The 21569-nt window shown below is 44.0% G+C and overlaps 1 protein-coding gene across 11 annotated transcripts in view; it reads left to right on the forward strand.

The window, feature by feature from the left end:
- The window catches only part of DOCK3 (dedicator of cytokinesis 3), a 223582-nt gene that overhangs the window by 115275 nt on the left and 86738 nt on the right, over window positions 1-21569 (forward strand). For all 11 annotated transcript variants that reach the window (XM_054167554.1, XM_054167600.1, XM_054167564.1 and 8 more), the window contains exons 11-13: window positions 5893-5953; window positions 9003-9150; window positions 16579-16667. In XM_054167554.1, the coding sequence (XP_054023529.1) occupies window positions 5893-5953; window positions 9003-9150; window positions 16579-16667 (298 nt within the window). The remainder of the gene's footprint in view (window positions 1-5892; window positions 5954-9002; window positions 9151-16578; window positions 16668-21569) is intronic.

Below are 21569 nucleotides of genomic sequence, written 5' to 3' on the forward strand. Positions count from 1 at the left end.
CTGAAATATAGGCAGTAGAAGTGAAGCTGTTTCCTAGTTTTCTTATGGTTATAACTAAATGTTAGTATAAGAAAATGGATGTCCTTATAAATTATTTAATGACTAAGTAAATATTCTGAAGCAAATCTTTTAAAGTGTGTTTGTTCCTGCTTACAGCTTGACATTTTGAATATTTTCATTGCATTTACAGGCTGCATTGGCCTGAACATAAAGCAAGGCATGTTTTTCAGAATCTCAGTTAGCAAAATACACCGCCACACCTGCACACACAGCCAAACAGAAAAAATCTTCAAACTGAATTCTGTCATGGCCCGTTCAAGGTCCATGTAGCAGCCCCAGATAGATGGTGCAGCAGTAGCCTTCTAGGTCAGCAGCATGGTGTGTGTGATGGACCAGGAAGAACAGGATGTGCTGCAGAAGCAGCAGCCAAGTTGAGCTACAGAGGGTTGGTTTCAGTAAAGGAAACACTGTGACTTCCTAAATTTATGCAGCAGGTCTGTATAGCTACCCTGTCGTGACACAAAGCAGATATGACCAACCATACCAGCAGTCTTTAACCATCTGTGCCACAAAACCAGGATAATACTATCCATCCATCTGTGGCTCCTACCACATGACGCCTCAGTTGGGAGTGAAATAGTCAGATAAGATTTACTTCCTTTTAATTCTTCTGAGTCACCTTTCACCTTGTTTTATTGTTTTGATTATGCCAAAATAGTAGTTTCAAAACACTCAGGCTTTAATATGTGTTCTGCACTGGTCCTAAATACTGATAAAAATTGCCTCAAAATCATGTGTTAGATCATGATTTTATCTGTCACTTCTCAGAGTATGGAAATCTAGAGACACTGAACCTTAACAGCTCATCACAGAATAACTGCAAGGAATTTCAGATCCCAAGTGTGATAAACACCTTCCATCGTGACTCACCTTTAGTTAGTGCACATGCTAGAAGCTCTTTGACAGAAGTATTTTTACCACCAGTGAAGCAAAAAGATGGAAGACAGCTCAAGTATAAGCTGTAATTCTGGCAGCAAAACCCTCCAAGGTCAAGAAGGGCTGGACACTGAAATAGGCACAGTTCCCAGCACCATTCTCTTTTCTTCTTTAAGAAGATAGTTGAATTTCTTCTCTTGAGAAACAGAGCATATCAAGCCAGATTAAAGGTGCTTAGTTCTGCCTCCACCTGGACATAAAAGATGCGAGTCAGTCCAAAACTGGGAATGGTATTGGTGCTGACATCAGTAGCAGTTCTGGTTTTAGTACCATTGCTGAAGTGCTACCAGCTGGTCAGATGTCAGCAGAAGTGTCTTAGTATTGCTGCTGGCACTGATGACTTCACTGTTGGTAACTCAAACCAAGCTTCCTCCTCTTCTAAGACGAAGGTGTCCAGGGAGCAAGATTCTGTGCTGGTGTCTGAATCATGCAAAAACATGGAGTAGGATTGAGAATTACTCTAAGGATTATTCAGTTCATAGTAATTTTGGCACTTTCTGGTCTTTAAAGTTCATCATTCTTGAAAAGACTTTCACTACCAAACTACCCATCTACACCAACACCACCCGCCTGGTGGATGTGGGGAAGGCTGTGGATGTGGTCTACCTGGACTTCAGCAAGGCCTTTGATACCATCCCCCACAGCAAACTCCTGGCCAAGCTGTCAGCCTGTGGCTTGGACAGCAGCACTCTGCACTGGGTTAGGAACTGGGTAGAGGGCTGTGCCCAGAGAGTGGTGGCGAATGGTGCCACAGCCAGCTGGTGGCCAGTCACTAGTGGTGTGCCTCAGGGATCAGTGCTGGGCCCCATCCTATTCAATAAATTTATTGGTGATCCAGATGAGGGGATTGAGTCCATCATTAGTAACTTTGCAGATGGCACTAAGCTGGGGGCAGGTGTTGATCTGTTAGAGGGTAGGAGAGCTCTGCAGAGGGACCTTGACAGGCTGGACAGATGGGCAGAGCCCAATGGCATGAGGTTCTACACACTGGCCACAACAGCCCCATGCAGTGCTACAGACTGGGGTCAGAGTGGCTGGAGAGCAGCCAGGCAGAAAGGGACCTGGGGGTACTAGTTGACTGTAGGCTGAACACAAGCCAGCAGTATGCCCAGGTGGCCAAGAAGGCCAATGGCAGCCTGGCCTGCAACAGGAATAGTGTGGCCAGCAGGAGCAGGGAGGTCATTCTGCCCCTGGACTCAGCACTGGTTGGGCCACACCTTGAGTACTGCATCCAGTTCTGGACCCCTCAGTTTAGGAAAGATGTTGAGTTTCTGGAACGTGTCCAGAGAAGGGCAACAAACTGGGGAGGGCTTTGGAGCACAGCCCTGTGAGGAGAGGCTGAGGGAGCTGGGGTTGCTTACCTGGAGAGGAGGAGGCTCAGAGGAGACCTTCTTGCTCTCTACAACTCCCTGAAGGGAGGTTGTAGCCAGGTGGGGGTTGGTTTCTTCTCCCAGGCAGGCAGCACCAGAACAAGAGGACAATCTCAATCTGTGCTGGGGAGGTTTAGGCTGGATGTTGGGAAGAAGGTCTTCACAGAAAGAGTGATTGCCCATTGGGATGTGCTGCCCAGGCTGTTGGTGAAGTCACCATCACTGGAAGTGCTTAAAAAGAGACTGGATGAGGCGCTTAGTGCCATGGTTTAGTTGATTGATGGTGTCAGGTGATAGGTTGGGCTATCTTTTCCAACCTGGTTAATTCTGTATTCTGTACTTTGGGTCATGTAACACCTGCCCTGTTTCACTCTGTATGGTGAACAGTGTGAAAGAGTTTGCTCTGGTGGCCTGCAACCCAGTCTTTACATGCTTTCAAGAATACAAAAAGAATAATGGGGCCAAGGGCATAACATTGTTCTGGAGGAGACCTGCTTCATGTTAGGAGTGGGGCCAGCTTAGTGCAGAAGAGGCCAGCCCCAGATGTTGCTGATGTGTCTTTATAGCACCTGTCCTTCTGACCAGAGACCACTCTCAAGGTACCTTGGTACTTAACTAATACCAAAGCTGCTACAGCATCAGCTGTCCAAGATGCTCACATGTTCTGTTACTCTTTCTAGTAGAGTGTATACTCTAGACAATTTTCCCAATTGTCACAGTTCCAGTTCTATCTGTACAAAAATCTTCTGAAACAGTATTTTTCATCAGTGTATTCAGTGAACTTTCCAAAGTATGTAGAAAAGGAGCAGCAAATAATAGCTTTTTGCATCACCATTTAAGCTGCAATGGTTCTATGTTATCATAATTTCTTAATTACGCCATGCTTCCAAAATGAGATAGTTCTGTAATTCTCATGTTTGTCTTGACTTTATTGATTTTATTGTCCTCCCCCCAGTCCTGCACCATCTTTCTAAAACTCTAATCTGTCCTAGAGGCAAGAAGCCCCATATTTTAGATAACTCAAGGTAATCCTGTCTTTTCCTGCTGTCTCTCTTGCTCCTGGGGGTTCAGCTGTCTCCTTGTGCAAGATACCAACATTACTTAGGTTTTGGGTTTAGATCTACTGTCATGTCATACCAGAGGAAAGAAGCTGCTTCCTCCAAGCATTAAAGCTCACTCAAGCAAACAGCCTATGCATGCTTTTAAAAGGTTCCTGTGGGTGAATCAAAACATCATTACACGCTTAGTCATGCTGGTTTTGTTCACTGCCTTACTCTCTGTGGCCTACAAGGTTGGCAACTGAAATTAGTAAAGCTGCTTAAATAAATAATCAGTGCCAGATTCAACAACTGTGGGGGTCATGGTGTTTGATTTGATTTTATTTTTAACATGCAATTAATCCTTTATAGAAATCAGCATTGTAAGGAACTAAGCATTATTATAGAGTGACTCTTTTCCACACTTACTATGGAGGGAATAAAAAATTAGGGGTGATTTTCTGAAGACCCATGCAATTGGAATTCCTACAACATTATTTAGTTAACCAATATCATTTAAGAAGACCAGAAGGATGTGGGAAATTAACCCCCTGTGGATGCAGTGCAAAGAAGGCCTTTCTGGAAATGAATTTATTTATAATTGCAGTCAAGCAAATAATAAACATAGTGTGTCCTCTTCTGGGTCTTAAGTCATGTGTATGGATTCCCTCCAAAGAAGTTACCTGAAGACTTCCAGGGAGGTGGTGAAGTCACCGTCCCTGGAGGTGTTCAAGGGGGGATTGGACGTGGCACTTGGTGCCATGGTTTAGTAGTTACGAGGTCTTGAGTGACAGGTTGGACATGATGATCTTTGAGGTCTTTTCCAACCTTACTGATTCTATGAATTCCTCACAGGGGTTGCAGTTTTTGATTGTTTGTTTGTGTGGTTTTGCTGGTTGTGGGGGGTTTTTATGGGGGGGAGGGTGCTATGTCATAGTAAGACTTTCTTGCCTGATGAAAAACCTCTTCTGTACAAAATGAAATATGAGGCCATCTGGGCCCGTGTTTTTTGCCTGTGACACAGTATATTTTTTTTGTGAAAATGAAAAGCAACTGAAGTGTGAACCCATCAATATGTGCATGCCCTACCATTTTCTGATGTTTTGACAGCTGCCCTTTGAAAAAATAATTCCCTAAATTGCTGCTAATGAGAAGTGGTAATCTGATAGTATAATAAAATTGCCCCTGCCAAATCACAGATATTTTCTAAACTCTACTACTGTCTAGAGCACTCTTAGATTTCCCCCACCACCACCTTTTGAAATGTATTGTCAGACAGTACTGAGATTAAAGCTATGTAAAACCCCTTCTTGTGGTAGTGGTTTAGTTTCTCCAAGACATGCCGGATAAAGCCTACCATATGCTGCACTGGTATGTTAGGTGATGAAGAAAGCCTAGAAAGTATGTTCCCTTATTCGTGCAGCAGCAAAATAAGACCGCAAGAGAAGATGCTAAGGACGATTTATGTGGCTTAATTCTTTGGCTTCAGAGAGACATGATCTGCTCTATGGTAAGCATACCAACCAGCATATTTGCAGCTCCCTGCATATGCTGCCCAGGCAAATACAGTGCTCCTTTTAAACAGAGTGAGAAGATGCAGTTGTGAATTTGTTACTTGCCTGCTCTAATTTAGCAACATAATGCTGTTTGAAAGGATCTGAAACTTCTCCTTGGAATAAATTCTCTTTATGCCTAGTTCTCATTCACTATGCCCAGATTTTACTGTGCTGTATGTCACTATAATCTCAAGTTCAGTGTCTGTGTGCATTGCCATCGTGTCCTCAGTTGATGAATTTTGTTTCTCAAGTCACACGGGAAAGAAATTTGCTGCGTGACTTAAAAGCAAGAAGCACTTAGACAAATTGACCCTTGTAATTCTTTGAGTCTTCTACCTTTCTTCCTCTTCAGACCTTTGCTTGTGAGAAACTGCACATATCCCCACTCATAAAATGGAGATTCAGTCAAAACACACTTGGAGTTCTATCTAAATTCTGGTGTGTTTTTTTTAGACTAAGACTGCACAATGAGAAGTCAAAGCCCAAAAACATAAAGCAAAAGCGAAGGAACTCAGTTAGGGAGAGGTTTGGGAGCTACAGTCAGGGAACTGGGTGAAGGAAGCCAGGAAGGGTTGCAGCTGAAGTCACTCAAGAGTTTACATTTCTTATGTTCATTTAACAGAGGCTAGTAATGTGTTCAAACTAAGGATTAAATGGACATTTTTAAGTGTTTGCCAGTACTTTGATACATCACTGCTAGTCGATGGAGTTAGTGTCTTCCATTTCTTTGCCTTTGAAGAATATTCTAGGCACATACAATCCTTCTATACTTGTCTGTGCTTTATAAATAACAATGCTTGCTCTTATTTAAAGGTAGAGGGGCTAAAGGAAATGAGAGTAATATTGTGCAGCCCTTATGTGAGTTTTGCAGGCACTTATTTTGGAGCTGCAGTGTGTTCTCTTTTAATGTCTGTGTTTTTTCTTACCTTCCAGGATCTCAGCAGCAAGGACATGAAGAGAGATTTGTACATAGTTGCCCATGTAATTCGAATAGGTACAGTATGATGAAATCTTTGAAATATAGTTAATTAACAGTTAATTAGCAGGTTTTTTTTTAAATGCATGCTTTAACTAACTGACAATTATCTAACCTGTTAGAAAACTCAGTGATAGACCATGAGATTAATATTCAGACCATATGTAGCAGTGTTACAAATGTGTGTTACTGATGACTGTTTAACAGAGGGATTTTTTTCTAAGTCTGAAACAAATACTTAAACACCACTTTTGGGGAAGGAGGGAGCAACTAAAAAGGCTTTTTGTTCAACATTCCAAAATCTTAAATGAGGTCTTTTCACTGATGATACAGAGCTAGTTTACAGGGCAGGACATCAGCATACCTGGCCATTCACATCAATCAGAGGCTGTTAGACAAATACATATAAAGATCTGGTGTGTGCTGTAGGAGTCTGCAGTGCTTCCAAGAACCCACACTGGAGTTTAGTGATATGCTACAAGAGGTAACAGCAGGGAAGCTGTCACAACTGTCAGGTGTTCTTTCTACCTTCTGATGCCAGAAAGGAGCATCAGCAGCAGTACCTGCCTGCTGGAAGCCTGTCAGGCTTGCAGCCCAACACTTAGCAGACTACACTTGCCTCTTTCCACAATTCTGCTGGCTGATAGTACAGAGCTGTGCAAAAGAGAGATCTGGGTGTGTAATGCCTACACCTGAACCCTACCCAAGGAAGAAGGCCCTTCCTGGCTAATTCACTCAACTACTCACCCTTTATAGAGTGAGTTTCTCTGACTGCTTGTAGGCCAAGCCAAGCTTCTTTTATTCTCTCTGAGATTTGCATTAGCAAGACTGGAAAGTGTTTATGCTGAAAACTGAATTTAGAATGTCTTACATGGTATAGTGCAATGCTCAAGTAGTTCACAGACAGCTGGATGAATTTTTCAGCCCAGCAGTGTGTTTAAGTGTAGTGGCTGTATGGCATCTGGTATGGGAACTAAATTTCTGGAATCTCTTTGAGATGGAAAGTATTGAACAGAAAAAAAGCTCTGGTCAAAGTGGATATTACTAGTGAGAGGGAGTTGAATGGTTCTAATTAATGAATGTGTGTATTGTCACTAAGAAATTAGCAAGTAAATATTTTACCTATGTTAAATATAATGTATTTCAAATATTTAGCCCTAAAATGTTAATAACATATAGGAGGAACAACAAACACTCTCTTCAGTTGTGTTATTCTAAACAATTGAGTACTGCACCTTTCATGTTTTTCAGGTTTTCAGTTAACTTTAAAATGACTACATAGTGTTTGCAGGGTATTCAACCCTGTGTCCATCCCATTTGCTCCTCACATCCATCACCAGCCACAGATACCTTTTCTGAAGTACAGCAGGTTTAGACAGCTCAGTGAAGCCATAGCTTTGTTGTGCTGTCCTGTGAATGACAGGATGCCTTCTGTGTCACAAATGTGTTAGAAAGATTGGGTTTTCGTTATCTGACTCATCATGCCATAGTGTCCAAAAGGTATAATTACTCTGTGTTGCTGGAGATAATAAATGAAGCTTTAGTTTAGGCTCAGACTTTTAACCTTGATGCAGGAAGTGCTGGACAAGTTATCATGTATAATGTTACAAATTGGCTTAGGTTATCTTAGGGATTTTTCTGGTCAGAATCACTGACAACAGGAAGTTAATCATCAAGCAGCTTTGTGCCTCAGAAATCTCCTTTGCGTGCTCCAAGACAAACGTGATGACAGTGTATACAGTCCCTTAAAGCAATTGTGTGCAGTGAAAGTTCATGTAAATACTGAGCTATAATGAAAGGTGAATCTCTGTGTGGATGCAGAGAGGTGAGTACCAGCTGTATTGTTGGCTCATTCAACAGGTAATTTGTAGTCAGCTCAGCTGGACACACAGATGTGTCATGGAGCTGCAAATCAAAGATGGCCAGACATGACAATGTTCACTTTGCCCTTGAGCGTTCTCTTAACTCAGTGAGGTGATGTGCTTTAATCCAAGTATCTCAGTGGGTCAGGCAGGTTGAAATGGAGCTCTGGAGTTGAAACAGTATAAGAAGAAAGAGTGACAAGTGGTGGTGGGTTGACATTGGATGCCAGGTACCCACCAAATTACACTATTAATCCTCTTTAGCAGGACAAGGTGGGCTAGAAAATAAGATAAATAAGATAGGAAAAACCCTTAACAGTCAAGATAAAGGGAGCTTAATAAAGCAAAAGCCACACGTGGAAGCAAAGGAAAACAAAAGATTTATTCTCTTCTCATATTCAGGTGATGTCCAGCCCCTTTCCAGGAAGTAGGGCACATAGCAGGTGCTCTGGAGGACAAGTGCCCTAATAACAGATGTCCCACTCTCCTCCTTTCTCTTACCTGGAATGGGCTACCCAGGGAGGTGGTGGCGTCACCATCACTGGAGGTGTTTAGGAAGAGACTGGATGGGGTGCTTGGTGCCATGGTTTAGTTGATTAGATGGTGTTGGGTGATAGGTTGCACTCGATGATCTCAACGGTCTTTTTCAACCTGGTCTGGTTTATCCCATCCCATCCCATCCCATCCCATCCCATCCCATCCCATCCCATCCCATCCCATCCCATCCCATCCCATCCCATCCCATCCCATCCCATCCCATCCCATCCCATCCCATCCCATCCCATCCCACATTTCATTGCTGAGTAGTGGCCATGTGGTCTGCAAGCTCACTTTGGTCAGTTTGGGTCAGCTGTCCTAGCTATATCTCCTCCTAAGGTCTTGCTGACTCATTCCCAGCCTACTGGGTAAGGTGGGGGAAATGCTGAAGGGACAGCCTTGATGCTGTAGGAGCACTGCTCAGCAGCAGCCAATACACAGGTGTGTTACCAGCACTATTCCACGTACCAGTACAAAGAGCAGCACTGTGAGAGCTGCTGTGGGGAAAATGAACTCCATCTTGGCCAGAGCCAGTACAGAAGTACAGGAAAGACTACAAACTGTAGTTGAAAAATACTGTATCTGTGCATCCTCAGAGGGGCAATAGAACAGAAAACCAGAGTGGCTGCATGTGACTCTCTAATGTTTGAAATCTCTGTTGATTTTAGGTCGCATGTTGCTAAATGACTCAAAAAAAGGACCCCCTCACTTACACTATCGCCGCCCCTACGGCTGTGCAGTGTTGAGCATCATGGATGTACTTCAGTCAATCTCAGAAATAAAAGAAGAGAAGGATTTTGTTCTCAAAGTTTACACGTGAGTAACTCCTAGAAGGAAAAGAATTAGGAAAGAACACTTTGGTATCTCATCATCCAACACATACAAAAAGTTATTAAATATCAAGGTATTGTAAACTGCATTACTGCTTTATCCTCACAAAGTAAATGAGCGCTGTTGGCACTGGGTTTTATTCCTTTATTATTCTAGAAGCTCGTAGAAACTAATGAAAATTGTCACAGATGCTTCAGGTATGTGTAATGCCTCAGAAATTATTGAATAGTGCCCTAATATATGTGACATGCAGCACTGCACTTTCGTTCCCGTGGCTTACTTAGAATCTGCTAAGCTCAAACCCAAAGAAATTAGCTGTATTTCACCTGATAAAGGGAAAAGCTCCTCATGTCCCATTTTCTATTCCTTGTCAGTCATGGTGACCAACAAAAGAAGTAGAAAACAACTGAAGTCAGTAGTGTGTGACCAAAAGTTCTAAACAAGGCAATGTTGTTATGAGCAAGAAACTATCTTCAATTATTGGTGATTTTGATCTTTGAACTAACAGATTCTTACTATGAAATATGGTCTCACAGTCATCATAAAGAGACTGCAGACAAACTATCTGGGGACTTCAGGGAATGCTTAAATCTCTTCTCAGTGAGGATAAATACTGGCAAGATCTGCTCTGCAGATGGGCTGAGATACAGCTGGCATTACTTTGTGGTCTGTAGCCACTATTCCAAGTAATCAGATAATCTGGGGAGGTTTTGGAACTCTTATTCTTTGAGAAGTGCATTCAACAGCAGAAATTGTGACATTCAAGGGAAACTACCAATGAAAAACTGTCTTTCACTGTACGCTGAAAGACTCTTGGGTATCTCTTCATACATTAGAAATCTGTAGGTCAAAAGAAAAGTCTCTCAGATTCAGCTCTTTGATTTTTCTTTTGCCAACGGTTAGGAAAAGTGGAACAAAAATGTCGAGTTATAGGGAAGAAGATGGCCTTTCCTCTCTTTGTCAATAGAATCTGGGTAATCTTGGCATTTTGTCACCACTGAGTTTCAGTTTATCTCAAACCAGTGGGTTTTGGTTGTAACGTTTATGCTAATACTGTCCCTGTAGATATGGGTTAATATATTGCAACTGTAACATTTTGAATCGTTGCAGCAATGGAACATTCTGAATATCAGAATTCTCTTTTGATACCCCTTTAATGCATCTCCAGCATTTTAGTCACTGAAAAATAGGAGAGAAAAAAAACTTACTAAATACTGGACTTCTCTGTATGGTAGCAACAACATCATGCAGCCAGCTAGTGCAATCCAAAGTACTATGATCAAAGCCATCACAGGATAGAGAGCTTCTCTTTTCTTCCTCTTAATCTGCGCTCTGTTAGGATGGATTCCCTTCACACCACCCAAAGTACCAGCTGCATCTGTCTGAATGGTTAAGAAGGCTTATACCAGCTGTTGTTCTTCATGTCTGCTTCCCTACAGCCTTTGTTTCTGACATCCACACATGGTTCTTGCTACCTTCTGTTCTGCCTGTAACAGAATTCACCTTGGTAATCAGAGCCTTACAGTTTTTTATCACTGTCATCATCAGAGTGATTGGCCATTGGAATGTGCTGCCCAGGGAGGTGGTGGAGTCACCATCACTGGAGGTGTTTAGGAGACTTGATGGGGTGCTTGGTGCCATGGTTTAGTTGATTAGATGGTATTGGAGGATATGTTGGACATGATGATCTCAAAGGTCTTTTCCAACCTGGGTTCTGGTTCGGTTCGGTTCGGTTCAGTTCGGTTCGGTTCTATTCTATTCTATTCTATTCTATTCTATTCTATGCTATTCTATGCTATTCTATGCTATTCTATGCTATTCTCCTGCATTGTTTTAAGCCTTGTGCATCATTCTTTTAAGTGACTGCTGTTTGGAGTGTGTTCTTCGTAAACCTCCAACAAAGATCTTCAGAAGAGCAAATGGATCTATCTGAAGGGCACCAGCTTCCCCCTTTTGCAAATTTAATAGCTGTTGGTCTTCCATGACAGAAAATTCTCACAGGTTTATCTTCTTACATCTTCTCTTTGCACATTCATTTAGCTAACCTGCCTTCTCTTGCTTTGTAGACTAAAACTGAAGTGACAGATTTGTGTTTCAAACTGGAAATTGTGTGTGAGCACTTAAAAAGAACTGAACTGATTTTCTTACCTGCTGCTCTCATTTGATTATTGTTAGAATGCCTCGGGCCACTGCAAAACCATCGTAAAGATTAAGGAGGGAGGTGTGTTTGTGTTTGTAAAGGAGCAGTAAAAAGCCTTCCTTTTGTTTGCTAGCTGGGTACAGCTAAATCTTAAAGCTGCCACAAATGAGGCAGTCAGCAGACAGCCAGAAAAGCCTTTTTTGTGCGGAGAAGCCGGAAAAAATCTGAGAGACTGAAAACCTAACAAAGGCTGAAACAAATACATGGTGTTTCAATGGAGATTTTTACTGGATCCACAGGAGAGAGTGCTTATGGGAAAAAAAGACAAACAAATTCAATTTACTTCACCAGTCTTTCTCAGCTTGCATTATTATTTAAAGATTTATGTCTGAAAAGTACTTATTTCTCACAGTCCAGATTTTCCTGTTTGCTAATCCCACAGTCATGTCATAATCTTACTAAGAGGATATAGTACCACAGCTCTGGTTATAAGCTCATTATGTAAAAGCATGAAAGTTTACTTTTGTAATTCTTTTTGATAATATACATGTAAAATATTTTAAAAGAGGGGAAACTAAATTCCCAATCCATTTTTTCCCTGAGATAGCTTGATTTCATATTTTCATCCGACTTTTCATCTTTAATGAATTTTTTTGCTCAATGAACATTACTCTTTGTGCCAATCTTCTATTCCCCTGAAAATCTCTCTTTTATATTATCTTTTTCAGACTTTTTTTTTTTTTTAGTCCTTTTTTTTTTTTTAGTCCTATTTTCTCTCAACTCTTTATTTTCCTCCTTCTTCAGTACTACCTCTTAGAATTTCTTCCTGTTAATGTGGTTTGTGGCCTGAATGCCTTTCCCTTTTGATACCCAGTTGTTGCTATTTGCCCAGCTGGACAAGAGTGTACATTGCATTTCTGGCCTCATCTGTTTGACATCAGGGGCTGATGAAGTATGGCAAACATTCCAAATGCTAAATGTACTGCAGAACCAGCCAACCTGAAAAGGTGATGGATGACTCAGGAAAAAATTCTTACTTACACAAGAAATATATTTTGTACTGTATTTGGTCTTTGGGCAAATGAAATGTTAACACAATAAAATGCATCGCAAGCGAGCTTTGTCAGGCCAGCATTTCAAACACGGGAGAATGTTCTGCTTTGTGTTTGGGAAGTGCAAAGTGCAGGTTTTGTTGGTAGCTGTACAGCCCAGTGATTTGAGGATAACTTTGTTACAGATTAATTTGCAGGCATAAGGCATTGGAAGCTGAAATCTATACTGTTTTGTACTCCAGAGGGTGGTACAGCAACCAAAAATTTAAGAGGCTAAAAATTTTTTGTAGTTTCAGTTCCAAGGATGGAAATGGTACAGAAATTGTCCTATAGGTTTTCTTTATTTACAGAAGAATATTATTTGCAGTAGGATAAATGACTTAATATGTCAGCAAGAGAAATAAACAAAGTGGAATTAGTTACTAGCTTTTCCTGACAATTAAACTGGATGTTGGCTACAGAACACCACAGTTGCTGAAAGAGGTTTTGTACTGCCTGTTAATGCCTTTGCTCTGTTGTGTTTGGGGTTTGAGAGTGTTTTGGTGAGAGCAAATGTAGCCAATATGCCAGACTGTTCAGTTCCAGGAGGCAACTCTGTGCTTACCTCTTTTGAGGTACCATGTGGATACATGATCTCTCCTTCCAAAAAGCATATAGGTACAGAGTAGTGCAACTACAATATTTAACAGTGTAGAATAATTTCATTATCAGAGAGACTGAGAGCATGGGGAGCTTCAGTTTAACAAGGAGAAAAGTAGTACTGATAAAGGACAGTCAGAACTTGCATGGAATTTGGGATGATCGATGAAATTGGTAGAAGATGACATTTAAAAGGGTGGAAGAAAGCACTTCTTTAGAAAGCAGGTACTGACACAGAATGCTCTGAAGACAGGCAGTATTAGTAGGTCCAAAGTTTATGAACAGCAGGTCCATGAAGAAAGGAATAGGAACAGACAGCCTAAGCCCACTGCAGACAATGTAGAAATGTTGAAAACAAGATTTAAGGTGAGGTAGTCCCAGTCTAAGTGCACCAGATAACCTAGGAATACCACCTGATCAGCATTTTAGTTAAATGGATACTTTTGGATAGCACCCTGGGAGGCACTAACTATTAATGGCTTTTCTCCTTTTTCCATTTTTTTTTTTACTGTCTGTACTTTGATTTATTCCAAGTTATCTCTGTTCCCTCGGCCTTTATAGTGATCAGCATCTGGGGAGAGTGTCAGTAAGTGTGCCATAACAGGCTTTGTGTGTTATCTCCTTATTCTTGGTAGCGTATGGGTTTGTAAGACTGGGAAGCTGTAGAAAATTACCAGCTACTACTTGGTAGATTAAGATAGTCTTAATTCCTTTTGCCTCACTGTTCTTCAGTTATGTAATGCAGCGGACAGAAAATCCCTACTGTCTTCACAGTAGCTGGTTTCTATCTTACTCCAATTTTGCCAATATTAGGTACTCCTGGGGAGAAATAAAACAAGGGAAAAACATTAATATGCTTGGGAGAAGTTTTACAAAGTGCCTGAGCTTTCCAAGCTCCTGTCTTGCTGGGAGCTGAAGGCTTCTAGTCTTTGTTTCAATTTGGTTTGGTTGGATTTTTTACTTTTTAAAAGAGTCAATAGGACAGAAATTTCATTGTTTAATTCAGCTGCACTTCAGGAGAAATAAGATGCACTGTTGCTGCCGAGTTAAAAATTGCTGACTTCATGGGGAACCTTTGAATCTTGCAGTTGTGATTTAAGTAAAGCACAACTGACTTCAAAGGGCAATTAGACCTGATCAACATACTGGGGGGTGGGGGAGGTGGTGGGTGTCTTAATTTTTTCTTCTTTTTTTTTTTTCTTTTAACCAATAGCTCTGTTTATGGTGAAGGTTCAATCTTTGGTTTTCATTCAGATTATTATACTAATACAATTGTTGTTTCAGCTATAAGAAGTACTTCCTAACATTTGTAATGCGTCCATTCATTGCATGGTAACAAGCTGTAGCGCTGATGGCACTTTTCTCCTGACACAATTCCATTCAAGATTAGCAGGTGCAGCAGGTTGGTCACACAGCTTTACATGGACTAGTGCTCATAAAGTCATGTGACTGTGACGTTCAGAGAAGTCAGGTTGATAGGGACCACTCCAGTCCAACCTCCTCCCCAGAGCAAGGGCAGCTTACGAGGTCAGACCAGGCTGCTCACAGAAAGCCCAGTTGTTTCATGATAATCTCCAAGACTTCATGGCCTTTCTGGACAACCTGCTCCAGTGCTGTTTGGCAGTCCTCATGGAAAAGCTGTTTCTAATACACAGTCTGAACCTTTCTTGCTTGTGTTTATGCTTCTTGCTTTGCATCGTCTCACTGTGCACTGCAGAAGACTGGCTGGCTCTTTCCTCTTAACTGCTTGTGGGTCTTGGAAGGCTGCTGTTAATGTTCCCCTTTTACCTTGTCTTCTCCAAGCTGAAAAAGCTCGGGTCCCTCAGCCCCTCTTTTGACAATATGTGCTTCCCCAGTATCCCTTAGTGAGTCCAAAGTAACCCATTTGAGTCCTTAAAGCCTTTCTGGCGAAGTCACCTTGCTGGGTTTTGCACCTGGACTACATACTGAACATCCCTCTGCTGCAGCCCATGTTCACCAACCAGCCATTGCTCCTCCTCCCCTTTGTGCTCAAAATGAGCCTTTAACTGCCTAACCTAGCAGAAAGGATGGAGTTGCAGGAAATGGTTGGAACAGTTTTGTTGCCAGGTTCTGCCATGGCCTTGGTAGGAGATGTACATCCAGCAGGACTGGCTCCTATTGTTTGATGGAGGGCAGTGCAGCCAGCTCTCCTACCTGAATATTGTTTGAACAAAGGCAGCCAGTCACTAGTGGTGTCCCCCAGTGATCAATGCTGGGCCCCATGCTCTTAAATATCTTTATCGATGATCTGGATGAGGGGATTGAGTCCATCATCAGTAGGTTTGCAGATGACACCAAGCTGGGGGCAGGTGTTGATCTGTTACAGGGTAGGAGAGCTCTGCAGAGGGACCTCGACAGGCTGGACAGATGGGCAGAGTCCAACAGCATGAGATTCAACACATCCAAGTGCCAGGTTCTACACATTGGCCACAACAGCCCCATGCAGTGCTACAGGCTGGGGTCAGAGTGGCTGGAGAGCAGCCAGGCAGAAAGGGACCTGGGGGTGCTGGTAGACAGTAGGCTGAACATGAGCCAGCAGTGTGCCCAGGTGGCCAAGAAGACCAATGGCATCCTGGCCTGCATCAGGAACAGTGTGGCCAGCAGGAGCAGGGAGGTCATTCTGCCCCTGGACTCAGCACTGGTTAGGCCGCACCTTGAGTCCTGTGTCCAGTTCTGGGCCCCTCAGTTTAGGAAAGATGTTGAGTTGCTGGAAGGTGTCCAGAGAAGGGCAACAAAGCTGGGGAGGGGTCTGGAGCACAGCCCTGTGAGGAGAGGCTGAGGGAGCTGGGGTTGCTTACCTGGAGAGGAGGAGGCTCAGGGGAGACCTTCTTGCTGTCTACAACTACCTGAAGGGAGGTTGTAGCCAGGAGGGGGTTGGTCTCTTCTCCCAGGCAAGCAGCACCAGAACAAGAGGACACAGTCTCAGGCTGCACCAGGGGAGGTTTAGGCTGGAGGGTAGGAAGAAGTTCTTCATAGAAAGAGTGCTTGGCCATTGGAATGTGCTGCCCAGGGAGTTGGAGTCCCCATCACTGGAGGTGTTTAGGAAGAGACTGGATGGGGTGCTTGGTGCCATGGTGTAGCTGATTAGATAGTGTTGGATGATAGGTTGTACTCAATGATCTCAAAGGTCTTTTTCCAACCTGGTTTATTCTACTCTGTTCAGTCCATATACTAAATGGTTGTCTGTTATTGGAACTGGTGCTAACAACTGATTTTTATTTTTTTCCCCCCAGTGAGTGGAACTATAAGAGATCTGTTGGCAAGTAATTGTAATTTCTCTTCTGGAGATGTATTGATGGTAATGTAACTGAAGTCTGACAGTACTTTAAAATGGTCAATTGTAATCACGTATAGGTGGATAAACAGTTGTGAAAAGTTCCATTCAGAAGGTACTAGGAAATGTTTGTTTCCTTCCACTTCTGTTTTTAAAAGTTAGGTGGAATTTCTCTCATACATCAAATCCCCACAACCTTTTGTGTTCTCTCTGCAGCAAAGTTGGCTTTCTGTCCTATGGTGGTTCAGCAGAACCTTTTAACTGGCATTAGTGTTCTTTCCTTTTAGGTGTAACAATGAAAATGAATGGTGCCAGATCCATGAAAATATTATTCGCAAGTCCAGCACCAAATACACAGCCCCCAGCTCAAACTACGGTAAGTGTTTGCTTGGACATCTTTTGTCGATTACAACTGAAGGTTTCCTGTAGGAAACTGCAGAGACATTCAGTGAGTTGTGAGATTATGCTTGTGGTAGTTAAAAGTTTAGCTGAAATTCATTCATGTTCAGTTTGCAGGTGAAAAATCTGTATTGTGTCTGCCAATTTAACCAGAAATTTAAAATGAAACCACTTGCTGTCCGTCCTTGTCAGATACAGCTGGCAATACCATTAATTCAGCATGCTGAATTTCTCATGGTTGTATCTTGTGTTCTCAAGAGAGGTCAGCAGCAGGCAGCTAGTGGCTTGCTGGAGTACTAGCTTACTCTGCATCTCCATTTATTGGCTCTTACAGTTGCTGTAAGAGTTTTCAGTTTGTCAACACTGAGCAGGAATCAGCATTGACAGAACCCTTTAGGAGGGTGTTTTGGAGTTTTCTTGTGACACTGACTTAAGTTACTGTGAGCAGACTTGGCTGTGCAGGAAATGAAGAATTTAAATTCTGTTCATCAGAATTTTCCTGAATAAAACATAAAACTGCCTGCCTTTCCTCCCCCCGCTGCCTGCCTGCCTTTCCTCCCCCCCACTGCCCGCCTTTCCTCCCCCCACTGCCCGCCTTTCCTCCCCCCCACTGCCTGCCTTTCCTCCCCCCCACTGCCTGCCTTTCCTCCCCCCACTGCCTGCCTTTCCTCCCCCCCGCCCCCTGCTGCTGCCTGCCTTTCCTCCCCCCCTGCTGCCTGCCTTTCCTCCCCCCGCTGCCTGCCTGCCTTTCCTCCCCCCGCTGCCTGCCTGCCTTTCCTCCCCCCCTGCTGCTGCCTGCCTTTCCTCCCCCCCTGCTGCTGCCTGCCTTTCCTCCCCCCGCTGCCTGCCTGCCTTTCCTCCCCCCGCTGCCTGCCTGCCTTTCCTCCCCCCGCTGCCTGCCTGCCTTTCCTCCCCCCGCTGCCTGCCTGCCTTTCCTCCCCCTGCTGCTGCCTGCCTTTCCTCCCCCTGCCCCCCACTGCCTGCCTTTCCTCCCCCCCGCTGCCTGCCTGCCTGCCTGCCTTTCCTTCCCCTGCCCCCCACTGCCTGCCTTTCCTCCCCCCGCCCCCTGCTGCTGCCTGCCTTTCCTCCCCCCCACTGCCCGCCTTTCCTCCCCCCACTGCCCGCCTTTCCTCCCCCCCACTGCCCGCCTTTCCTCCCCCCACTGCCTGCCTTTCCTCCCCCCACTGCCTGCCTTTCCTACCCCCCGCCCCCTGCTGCTGCCTGCCTTTCCTCTCCCCCGCTGCTGCCTGCCTTTCCTCCCCCCCTGCTGCCTGCCTTTCCTCCCCCCGCTGCTGCCTGCCTTTCCTCCCCCCACTGCCTGCCTGCCTTTCCTCCCCCCGCTGCTGCCTGCCTTTCCTCCCCCCCTGCTGCCTGCCTTTCCTCCTCCTGCTGCTGCCTGCCTTTCCTCTCCCCCGCTGCTGCCTGCCTTTCCTCCCCCCCTGCTGCCTGCCTTTCCTCCCCCCCTGCTGCCTGCCTTTCCTCCCCCCGCTGCCTGCCTTTCCTCCCCCCGCTGCTGCCTGCCTTTCCTCCCCCCGCTGCCTGCCTTTCCTCCCCCCGCTGCCTGCCTTTCCTCCCCCCGCTGCCTGCCTGCCTTTCCTCCCCCCGCTGCCTGCCTGCCTTTCCTCCCCCCTGCTGCTGCCTGCCTTTCCTCCCCCCGCTGCCTGCCTGCCTTTCCTCCCCCCGCTGCCTGCCTGCCTTTCCTCCCCCTGCTGCTGCCTGCCTTTCCTCCCCCCGCTGCCTGCCTGCCTTTCCTCCCCCCGCTGCCTGCCTTTCCTCCCCCTGCTGCTGCCTGCCTTTCCTCCCCTGCCCCCCACTGCCTGCCTTTCCTCCCCCCCGCTGCCTGCCTGCCTGCCTGCCTTTCCTTCCCCTGCCCCCCACTGCCTGCCTGCCTTTCTTCCCCCCACTCCCTGCTCCCCTGCTGCCTGCCTGCCTGCCTTTCCTCCCCCCTGCCCCCCGCTGCCTGCCTGCCTTTCTTCCCCCCACTCCCTGCTCCCCCGCTGCCTGCCTGTCTTCCCCTGCCCCCCCATGCTGCCTGCCTCCCCCCCCCCCCCCATGCTGCCTGCCATTCCATCCTGTATTCCCTTGAAAACTCCAGATGTAACACCTACTTGAGGCTTGCTCTCATGAAGAATATCATGCTTCCATGTCAACAGAGGCAAAGCCAGAGGTTAAAGTTGTCTTAACATAGTTGCCTGACTGTCCAGAAAATAAGCAGTGTTTTCATACCTACATCTTACCAAGAAGACTCTCTGTCATAGTTTCAACATTAAATGTTTCATTAAATAGTTGAGGAGAATTAGCTATCTTAGTGGAGTTTTTGTCACCTTTCAGATTCATTTTTTTCTTCCTAGTGAATTACAGAAAAATACAGCAAGTAAATCTTGTCCTATCTTGTTAACATCATTTAGTGATTTCTGTAGCTGGCTAATTCAGAGATGTCATTACTATTCCATTCCAAATGAAGCAGCTGATAGGAGACAATTCTGCTTTGTTACAGCTTGTTTTGCATTCATTGCTGAGTGCCTGATTCATTGGTGTAAAGATGGCCAAAACCTGATGCTACCTCAATTTCACATGTTTGCATATTGAGATATTGCTGTGCCCTATGCAGCTCACAGTCCCACAGAAGATACCAAGCACAACAATGGGCAAAACAAAACAATTTTCAGATCTGGAATTCTATTATATGCAAAGCTAGTCCCCTTCCTGTTACAGTTAAGGTCATCCACTGCTTATCATTAAAGTATTGTGGTGAATTGTTTCCCACTTTGCAGCCTTGGACTGTTGCCATGCATTCGCAGTGCCAGGTGTCTGCCTAAAACTTTCTGGTATTTTTTAATCCCCCAAGCATGAACTCTTTTGAAGAGCAGAACAGAAAGGAAGCAGGCACTTCTTTACTCTTGCCTTTGGCTTTTTAAAGTAATTATTTCAAATGTTTCATTAAGACCTAGTGCACCTGAGGGAACAAGAGGTTGAAACATGCAGAGGTATTGATTTGCTGGGAGGGGCAGTGTTGCAGGCTGACGTGGTTTAAGCACAACTAACGCTATTTGGAGCTGTCAGAACGTTACAGTGAGAAAACACTCAAATCACAAGTGTGATTGGGTTTTTTATTCCCCCTCCTCCCCACCCTGAAGAAAAGCTTTCTGGCTCTTTCTCTCCTCACCTTCCCAGGTGTTGTGTAAAACAGCCCTACAGATCTGCTGCAAGGAATAGGGGGAACAAAATAAAATGGAAGGATAGGCTGAGTAGAAAAAGAGCACTGGAGAGGAGGTTTGAAAAAACAAAGGGAGAGCAAGAGCCTAGGCAGATTTTTTTTTTTTTTGGGTGGAATATGTGGGAAAGTAGCATGCAAGTACTGTGTGTAATAGCACACTGGGAAACTGCATACTCTGTTACCTCCAGTGACTGATTTTTGTAGCTAATGGATTCATTTTGGTGGTGTTTGTTAAGCACTGGGGAAGACAGGTGTAGGGAAGTCTGAACTCTGGCTCTTTGCAGTGGAATTTTTTTAATTGATTTTGATTTGTTTCCATTTAATAACAAATGAGGATCCAAACCAAGCCAATATTTCTGTTACTGGCAAAAATATTCAAAGCTGATTTCTAATGAGCTTGCCTCCTGTGTTCTGTTAAACCCTCTGTAGCGCACACACAGAGGCGTGCTCTCATGGATGACATTTAAAGGGTTTGAATTTTATCCATGGTTATAAAGCTCTGTATCCTGTGCAGTGCTTTGCAGCTCTCTTCTGCTTACTTAGCTGGGCAGATGCAAGTCCATGTTTTGGCAGCTTTTGAATACATACATGCTGACTGTCCGGCTGGCTGGTTTGCCTCTCTTTTCCTTCCTTTTATGCTCCCTTTTTTCATCCCAGCTCCCAGTATTTATAAAAATACAATCTGCATGTTATTGATAATGTACTTATTTGCCAAATTTGACTGAAGCCAAACAACAGGCTTGAAAATTATTTCAAAGGAAGAACAGAACAGTGGGTGGGAGGTATGTATTGCTGGATTCATTCCCCATGTCACCTAACAAAATGCAGCTAAATACTGTTCACAAAGCCCTTATATTAAGCTCAGGAAATGGCAGAACCTCAGATGGCACTCATGCAAGAATTTGTGTACAAGGTGGTGTTTGTTCTCATATGGGTTATTCCAGTGAGTGAACAGAGAGGAGAGAAAAAGCTAATGACTGTCATTCATTGAATGAGGTAAAGATTGTGGAAAATTACTATGTGAATGTAATTCATGTTGATATGTGAAGCTGATGATGAGTGCTCAGCAGGTGAGAATAAGCTTGCATGGCTGAGCTTAATCCTGGCATTTTCCAGTATCATAATGCTTGACTTCATGTCTTTACCAATACCTCACTGTCATTTTAGGGGTGTAGCTTGCTATATATTGAAAGCAACTAGAGAAAACAAGTAACCATGTCAAGCTAATCTGTTAATCTACTGCACAAAGGGTCATGTTGAAAAAGCTAGTTGCTGAGGTCAGCTTGACCATCTGGTACTTGTGAAACCTGTTGAGGTGTGGAAGGGAATGTCATGAAAATCAACATTCCTGTGTGAAGCAGTTAAACAAGTGGAACAGATGCACTTGGAGATTCTAATTTTTTTTAAGGTATTAAGCAAGATTAAAGGCACTTCAGAGAAGTTCTACAGCACTGTGTGATGTGCTGTTTCACATAGAGATGTCTTTGCTCATGTGTGTGTGGTAACCTGTATGTGAGGGATAGAAACAGAGCCAAGTACTTCACTGTGACTTGTGACATCTCTCTGATATTAAATATTCTGATTTTAAAGTTTGTATTTTAATGTTATGCTCTTAACCAATCCCTTAAAGCAGTCTTGTTTCTTCCATTTCAGATTGCCCCA

This window comes from Dryobates pubescens, chromosome 1 (genome assembly GCF_014839835.1).
Source record: "Dryobates pubescens isolate bDryPub1 chromosome 1, bDryPub1.pri, whole genome shotgun sequence".
Lineage (NCBI taxonomy): Eukaryota > Metazoa > Chordata > Aves > Piciformes > Picidae > Dryobates > Dryobates pubescens.